The sequence below is a fragment of the Mandrillus leucophaeus genome, unplaced genomic scaffold (genome assembly GCF_000951045.1).
Source record: "Mandrillus leucophaeus isolate KB7577 unplaced genomic scaffold, Mleu.le_1.0 Scaffold5, whole genome shotgun sequence".
Lineage (NCBI taxonomy): Eukaryota > Metazoa > Chordata > Mammalia > Primates > Cercopithecidae > Mandrillus > Mandrillus leucophaeus.
This window is the reverse complement of record NW_012105364.1, coordinates 6,651,174-6,659,992: the sequence shown is the minus strand read 5'-3', so window position 1 is coordinate 6,659,992 and position 8,819 is coordinate 6,651,174. Positions and strand designations below refer to the sequence as shown.

Below are 8,819 nucleotides of genomic sequence, written 5' to 3'. Positions count from 1 at the left end.
AGCCCTGGCCTCTGCCCAATTGGCATCCAGGGTCAGGAAAAAGAGGGGCCTCGGGGCCTCGGGAGGCTGCCCCTCGCGTTCAGGCAATTCTCCCGCGCTGCAGGGCCCTGGCCCACACTCTGGCTGCTCCGAAGGGTTCCCGAGGCTGGCAGAAGAAGAGAGGTCATCTGGGCCAGAGGTGGGGACTGTGGGGTCTGTGGGCAAAGAAGGTTTGACTGAGGCAATCATGCAGCCCTGCCCCTGCCCACCCCGCAGGTAGTAGCCTGAATGCCAGTCAGAGTCCCCTAACATATTCAGGACACACTTGTCTTACATATGAGACTCACCCCACCTCTTGGCCTCTCACCTTTCCCTCCACCGTTCCCCTATTCAATGTCTTTGCTGGAGTTTCAGCTGTCATCCTTCCCCTCTTCCTCCTCCTGCTTCTCCCCCTCTGCCTCCACCCCCAGCTCCCTGCTTGACTCGTTTGTGATTCTACTAAAGAGTTTTTCTTTGAAGTCACAGAACTTTACAACTACAAGGAACCTTACACACCCTCTCCAAGGAAGTTTCATGAGAACAGGGATTTTTGTTTCTTTGCTCACATCTGAATCTCCATACTTAAATTAGTTTCTGTCACACAGTTGGAATTTAGCAGATATTCATTGACTAAATGAATCCCTGTACTTGCCAGATGAAGATACTGAAGCTCTTCTGAGAGTCAAAGTGATCTGCCTAAGGTCACAAATGGGCAGAGCTGCACCTAGAACCCAGGTCTGAACATCAGTCTGAGCCCCTTTCTGTGATTCCAAAGCCTCTTTCTAACATTAGTGTGCTTATCTCTTGTTCTGCACCCCTGACTCCCAACCCCCAACTTAGTGCTAAGAGGAGCTTCCCCTGCCCTTTTTCAACTACTCCCCCATCTTGTCTCCATCTCAAGGAAAAGCCCACATATGTGCATACACACACACACGTGCACGCACACACACACATTCAGCAGGGGAGAGGTAAGATACTGCTGTCTCAGCACTCTGAGGAAAACATCATTTCTCCTTATTCATTGGCCTTCCTGCCTGCTACACCCCAAGCCTTAGCCTATCCATGGCTGTGACCCGTATCCTGCCTCATCCACAGAGCCACTGGTCTAAGTTTCTTAATATAGATGCCTCCATGCTTCTCCCCACACTGTACAGAAGGTGACATTGAGATGGACTCCCCCAGGTCTCAAAAGGTGCCCTTAGGAACTCCCAGGGAGGAACTCTTGGGGACATCACAGTGGGATAAAATGCCATCTGAGTAAGTGAGCCCCTCAGTTGCTCTGGGGTTTCCTATCTTGGGTCCCTAGCCCCATCCTGTGCTCTAATGCCTTCCCATATCCCTTGGAAAAAGGGAAGTCAACTAAGAGAGGGTAAGGAGTAAGATCCTTAATTCTACTCTTCTGGAGCAAGAGAGGAGTTGGGTAGAGTTAGACTCAAGGATTCTCCCCAGGGCCAGGCAGCAAGGGAAGATGCTGGAATCTGAACCTCTACCTGCCCTCACCTACAGATTCAGCAGGACCGCAGCCACAGGCAAGGGTGGAAGAAGAAAGGGTGGTGGTGAAGGATGTGGACAGCCTGGCAGGGATGGGTAGGGGGACAAAAGACAGATGTAGAATGTGAGGGCAGGGTGTCTGACAATCACCCAACTGCCTGGCCCTGCCTTGGCCATGGCCCAACTGGACAACACAGGAAGACCCCAGGAGCACCCCCAGCCACAGGCAGGGCCAACCCATGCAGGGGACACTCAAAACATAACAGTTCTAGGCCGGGCGTGGTGGCTCATGCCTGTAATCCCAGCATTTTGGGAGGTCATGGTAGGCAGATCACCTGAGGTCAGGAGTTTGAGACCAGCCTGGTCAACAGGGCAAAACCCCGTCTTTACTTAAAATACAAAAATTAGCCAGGCGTGGTGGCATGCGTCTGTAATCCCAGCTACTCTGGAGGCTGAGGCAGGAGAATCGCTTGAACCGGGGAGGTGGAGGTTGCAGTGAGTGGAGATCGTGCCTCTGCACTCCATCCTACGTGACAGAGTGAGACTCTGGCTCAAAAAAAAAAAAAACCCAAAAAACCAAAACCAAAAACAAAACACACACACACACACACACACACACCAGTTCTTAAAATAATAAATATATAAAAGATAAACAAAAAACACAAGAGTTCTGAGAACAAGTAAAAGGAAGGAGTGAGGGGGCTGAGAGGTGGCTCTGAGAGAAGGAAAGGGATGATGCAATTGGAAACTGGGGAGGGCAGAAAGGAAGCAGCCAAAACATTAAATATACACAGCTCACTGCCAACCGCAAGTGGCAGCATGCACCCTGGTTCCCAGTCCATCATGTCCTCAAATCTGAAATGAGTAAGAGTACCTACTGCATAGGACTGTTGTGAGAAAAATGAGACAATGTGTGTAAAACTCTCAGAGAACCTGGTGCATCATGATCCCTCAATCAAGATTGTGTCGTTATCATGATCATCAGCTAATGTTCATCACTGATCCATCATCTGTTTGTGTATATGTCACTGTGACTACCTCTGGTCTCAAACAGGTTCTTAATTCAACTAATGGCTGCAGTCTGTTTTCAAAGCCTTTCAAAGTCCTAAACTTGCTTAGAAAGACAACAATTAGTCAAATAGTGAACATCAACACATTGTCTCACTTTATGAACTCTGTTTAAATAATACCTTTGTTTTGTTTGTTTGTTTGTTTGTTTGTTTGTTTTTGAGAAACGGTCTTGCTTCATCACCCAAGCTGGAGTGCAGTGGCATGATCTCGGCTGACTGCAACCTCCACCTCCCGGGTTCAAGCGATTCTCCTGTCTCAGCCTCCCAAGTAGCTGGGATCACAGGTGCGTGCCACCGTGCCTAGCTAATTTTTGTATTTTTAGTAGAGACGGAGTTTCACCATATTGGCCAGGCTGGTCTCAAACTCCTGACTTTGTGATCCACCTGCCTTGGCCTCCCAAAGTGCTGGGATTACAGGCGTGAGCCATCATGCCCAGCCAAATAATACCTTTCTGATGGCCTACTCACCCCTTAACACTAATAAAGACACCAGTCATCAATTAAATGAGAAACTACTTAGCTGGGAATGGAGAGCTTGCTGATCAGGTGGCATAGGTCTGGCAATGGCAGGATCAAATGCACACACCACCTCACCCCTCATTCTTTGGTCCCTTCAGATGCTCTTGCCCAACCCTCTTCCTCTGCAAAGTGATTAGGTTTGCTCCATCTCTCTTTGGCCTCTGTGGGCTCTGCAGAGGGGCAGGAAAACATGACCTGGGAGCCCACAGTCTGCTCCAGCCTGTCACCCCCTCACCACACCCTCTTTGTTCACTGTACAGATAAGTGCAGCTGTCAGAGGTTGGCTCCAATTCACCCTCTTCCATCTTTACTTCTCACCCATGGGCCACAAGAAATCTTATTTCTCATCTCTATACCTAAGCTCTATGGCAACTACAGCAAATTTCAACATTCATAAGAATCCAGGCTGGGCATGGTGGCTCACGCCTGTAATCCTAGCACTTTGGGAGGTCGACGCGGGCAGATCGCAAGGTCAGGAGTTCGAGATCAGCCTGGCCAACATGGTGAAACCCCGTGTCTACTAAAAATACAAAAATTAGCCGGGCATGGTGGTGCGCACCTGTAATCCCAGATACTCAGGAGGCTGAGGCAGGAGAATCGTTTGAACCCGGAGGTTGCAGTGAGCCGAGATCACACCACTGCACTCCAGCCTAGGCGACAGAGCAAGACTCCATCTCAAAAAAAATAAAAAATAAAAATAAATAAAAAATAAAAATAAAATAAAATAAATCCAGAAAAGGAATAAAAACCAGATAATAGTCAAAGTACAGGGATGGCTCAAGGGTCATAAAAGGAGTTCTGAAGTAGGAACACTGATCCCAGGGGTCAGAGCATGCTCTGCATGCCCCACACTGGTCCAGGTGTGAATGGAGACGGGTGGAAAAAAAACCTGGCTTCTGCCTTTGTAGGGTCCACTTGACCTCATCTCTCATCTCCCCATTGGAGGCTTCTCCAGAAACAGCCTTCAGTTTTCCCCAAAAGAGTCCAGAAGATAGTCATCTCTGGTCTTCCCTTCCCAGGGTCCCTCTCCTGAGCAAGCCTCCTCTACTGGGAGGTCCCATTCTGGCCCTGTGGGCCCTCTTGACCTCAGTGATGAGGGAGGAGAGGAGATATCAGTGTGAATAACTGGTGAGGCAGGAGCTGGCTGGGGAGGAATTGTGGGAGGGAACAGTTTGATTCATGGAAAAGTCAGGCCTGATTATCCACCAGCTGCCCAGATCAAAGGGCTGGGAATCATGTCTCCACTCTGGATGCTGGAAGCTACAGCCCATTTAGTGGCCTGGCCCCATCCCTCTCCCCACCCCCACCTCCAGGATCATGGAGAGTGGTTACACTTTGTAGGGGTGGCACTCAAAATATTTAGCAACTGAGTTGGCATGGGTGCCAGCCAATCAGAACTGACATGAGCCAGAGTGGTCAGGGAGTGGAGGGGAACCCTCTGTGGACTAAGGGAGGTGGGCACTGAACACCAGTATGAAAGTCGCACACTGATTAACTGGATAACTGTTCTGGTGTGTATAGGCTGAATACAGGCTCTGTCCAAGGTGAAGGGGACCTAATGCAAGGAGGGCCTAGGAGTCAAAGGTTAGTTGCACCTAGGTTAGAAAGATTCTAGAGGCAACACAGAGAGACTCCCTTTGTATGGTAACTGCTTGATACAACTACACACACACACACACGCACACACACTGTTGGTCAGAGCAAGGCCCATTGGCATTCTCTCCAGGAGGCCTGTAGCTCTCCTGGGTTTACTCAGAGGTGCAGTATCAGAGGCTGGGTTCCTGCAGCTACCAGGGAGGAGGGAGAATGAGGTGGGGCCGCCAGCCTGCCCGGCTGCACTGCTTCTGATACTGTCCAGACTCATTAAACCTGCCTGGCCAGCGCTGTCACCAAGGCCGACAGACTGCCAGCCAGCATCCTTCCCCTGAGGCACAGAACCTGCCCCCCACCCCCAATCACATCCTGCCCCTGCTGCACGCTGGGCTGAACAGGGGCATAGCAGGCCCCTCACCCACCATCCAAAGGAGTGCAGTGACTGTGGCTGGAGTGAGCCAGAGAACCAGGTCATGGGTTAAGTCTGGAGCTGGAAGAAGCTGGGGAGACCAGTGGTTTCCACTGCTGAGCCTAGTGTGGGGTGACTGAGAAGTTTCACAGCCGCAGTAAACCTTTTGCAGAGCAAAGCTGGGCCTGAAAGCCCCTCAGTCCCTCTGCATGACTCCCTGCCTCATCCACCAGAACCTCTCCTCCAGCACCTGTGCCCTCTGCTGTGTGGGTTGTGTTGTCCCACCACTGCCTGGGGCCAAGGCTGAGGTTTCTGAGAGGTAAGGTCTGGCTGGAAGTGGATTTGGGATGCAGTGGGGGAGAGAAGCAAGGTTAATAGCTACTATTTAATGAGCCTCTCAGCATCATGCTAAGAGCTTTGCAATAACTAGCAAGTACTATTATTAAACCCTGGGTCTATGAGAAAATTTAGGTTCAGAGAGGTTAAATAACGTGCCCAAAGTCACTAGCTAGTAAGTAAGTAAGTAAGTAAGTAAGTAAGTAAATAAATAAATAAATAAATAAATAAATAAATAAATTGGAAAGCCAGGTCTCAAGATTCCTGAGCCTGTGGTCTTTCCTCTGTACCACCAGCTTGTCTATGTGCATGTTCTGAAAGGCTCCCTTGAATGAAGGTGGCATCTGCCTGCTCAAGGTCTCCTCCTCAGTGTCTTCCCAATGAGAGACCCAGCTCTGCCCATATCTGACAGCATGTCATGTCAGATCAGATGGCAAAGGAAAGAGCCCCAAGGTTGGTGGGGAGTCAGGTCAGGCAGATTGGAGTGGAGGATGGGGTTAGTGCCAGGGCTGTGGAAATCATGAAGAAGTTCCTGTGTCTGTCCCTGATACATCTGTCTACATCCTGCTGTGCCTCTCATTGCAAAACTCTCAGGGGACCATTACTTAACTCTGTGTGGGACTTTCTCCAGCAATACTTGCTGTCAGACCATTCATATATATCTCCATGGTGATGATGAAAAGAATGATGATTATGATTATGATGGCAATGAAATAAAAGGGTTCCAGAACACTGATGAGTGACTAGCATGTAGTAAGTGCTCAATAAATAATTGTCAAGTTCAAATGAATTGGATACTTACCTAATGAAGTTGTTGCAATCGAGGCAAAACTTAGGGAAGCAGCTGGGTCCAGAGGACTTGGGCTGGAGAGCTTCCTCTCCAGGGAGTATGGGGGCGGGGACAGAGTGGTGCCAAGGAACCCTGCAAAGGGAGCACATGGGGCTTGAGTGCCACCCCACCAACCAGCCTTGCCTCTGGGAGTTTGGAGAAAATTATGTCCTTTCCCAGAGTGTATCCTAAGGAAGTCACTGTCCCAGGAATTTAGCCACATGCTAAGCTTATGTACACCATGAGCTAAGCTACAAAGAGCAAACCAGATTCAGCATGGCAAAGAGAATACTCCTTCTGTGGAAGTAGTAGCCCATATCCTAGGGCCTGGAAGAAGCAATATAAGAAAGTAAAAAAAGAAAGGTACTTGTTAGGCCCCTAGCACAGTGCTTGGCACGTAGAGGTGTTCCACGATTGTTTACTGCAATGAAATAAACTCACCCAGAGAACCTGAAACTCCAGAGGCAGAGCTTGTGGATGTAGTTTCACCTGGGGGGCTCAGGCCAGAGAAATTCCGGAGTGGGGACAGAGTAGTACCAAAGAATCCTGCAAAAGAAGCCCAGGCTGAAGCTGCCTCCTACCTGCCAGGGGTGCCCAGCAGGGGCTTTCCTTGGGATGGGGTGGTTACTCACCAAAGGGTCCCAGGCGCCCAGCAATCTCTGCCAGGCTGGCCCGCAGGCTGGGCAACAGGGGCAGCGTTCGATGCCCAAGTGTGGGGGCTGCACCTGCTCTCAGGGCCATGTCAAACTTCAGCTCCAGCTCATTCTGGTGGGGCTTGGGAACACTGGATGGAAGTGCTGTCGCAGTCAGAGCAGTGTCCCAGGTCACAGTGTTCCTCCTGGTCTGATAGGGGGCAGTGGTCCAGTCGCTGGGCCCAGAGCGCCTGGATGTGGACTCCGGGAGCAGGGAGGAGGCCTGGGGCTTTGAGCCGCCTTCAGCGGAGCCCCATTCAGTGAGAGAGTTCCCCGGGGAGCCCACCAGCAGTTCCCAAAGGGGGTCAGTCCTCAGCCCACTGGCCACCTCTTCCGCTGGCTCCTGGCCTGGCCCAAGAGAGAGTGGCTGGGTCTCTGTGACAGGGCTCCCCCAGACAGCAGCAGGTCCCCGAAGATGGAATTTGAAGTTAAGTCCCAGGTTGAGAGACAGCATAGAGGCCTCACTTTGAGGTGGGGGGGTCAAAGTGGTGACAGGGGCACCTGGGACGGAGGAGGCGGGCTGGGGACCCACAGTAGCAGCAAACAGGACGCAGCAGAACAGTCCCAGCCCTAGACAGCCATGCCTGGCCATGGCCCCACCTGGCTTTGGGTGGCCTTGGTGGGCAGGGACTCAGTTCTTCAGCACCTTTTGAGCAGGAAGGTCCTGGAGAGAGGAGAGGCCCTGTGAGCCCTGGCTGTGGCCACCCTCTTCCCTTTCCCAGGATGGGGTTCCCCAGAGAGAGGCTTCTGATCTCAGAGAAGCAGGTAGTGCCGGTAGGATGCAAAGTGTCCTGCCCATGGCTCTGGCTCTTCTTGCTGGGCCCTTCCTGTACCTTCAGGCCCCAGCACAAATCCCTGCCTGGGGGTTCCTCCTCCCCCATCTGCTCATGCAGAAACTGGGGTCTGACTGCAACCAGGGACCCTCATCTTTAACCAGTAGTAAAAGGGATGGACTTGGGCTTCCAGATGTGGATTCCTCCCTTCCTTCCGTCTGCTGAGCCTCAAGTATTTACGGAGGCTTACCATGAGCCCAACACCCTTCTGGGCATATAACTGTGAACAAGCAAGCCCCTCCGATGTCTTGCCTATTCCAATCCCCACCTCCCGCCCCAGCCAGAAGTGCTGGCACTCTCACTCTCAGACCCCAGGGGGCACAGGGCCTCAGGAGGGGTGAAGCCAGCGCTGAGTGATCTGGCCCAGTCCGAAGGCCGCCCAGCCTCTGGCCAGAGAAACAAGGTTCCCAATCTGGCAGAAGCACCTTCCCTCCAGCCCCTCCCCTTTCCTGGGTCTGGGCCTGTTCCCTTCCCCAGGACCCTAGAAGTATTCGGGGTAGGGGCAGCTTGGCGATCTCTGGTTTCCTGGAGGAGAAGGCCAGGCAGGCAAGCTGGGTGAATGGCAGGCAGCTGCGGCGGACTCCTACCCCCTCCCCAGAACTCTCTCCTCCATGCGCACACATCTGGTGGGGGAAGGGAGGGTGAGCCAGGGACACACGTGCACCCGGCACCCTTACATCACACACATAGCCACACCTAGCGCCCGTGACACACTCACCCTTCACACACCCCTGCCCCTGCACACACACACACACACACACACACACACACACACACACTCCGTCCTGCCAAGCCCCTCTCCTTCCTGCATGGGTTCAGACCCAAGCTCTGTGACCTCCCGGCCTCCCCTGTCTCTCTCTCACACACACACACACACACACACACACACACACACGGCATGTACTGTACAGAGAGATGCACACCCCCTACACACATTCACACACACAGACACATGCCACACACCGCCATACCCCCACACTCGTACACGCCCACCACCCCTCGCAGGCACACATGCACACACGCGCGCGC

The 8,819-nt window shown here is 52.2% G+C and overlaps 1 protein-coding gene across 1 annotated transcript in view; it reads right to left on the bottom strand.

Annotated features, from left to right (window-relative positions):
• PRRT4 (proline-rich transmembrane protein 4) overlaps window positions 1-7,653 on the bottom strand; it is a 9,904-nt gene extending 2,251 nt beyond the window's left edge. The window contains exons 1-4 of the mRNA XM_011995995.1: window positions 6,898-7,653; window positions 6,707-6,811; window positions 6,239-6,358; window positions 4-194 (exon numbers count right to left, since the gene is read on the bottom strand). Of these exons, the coding sequence (XP_011851385.1) occupies window positions 4-194; window positions 6,239-6,358; window positions 6,707-6,811; window positions 6,898-7,549 (1,068 nt within the window). The 5' untranslated portion in view covers window positions 7,550-7,653. The remainder of the gene's footprint in view (window positions 1-3; window positions 195-6,238; window positions 6,359-6,706; window positions 6,812-6,897) is intronic.
• Between the last annotated feature and the right edge of the window lie 1,166 nt (window positions 7,654-8,819).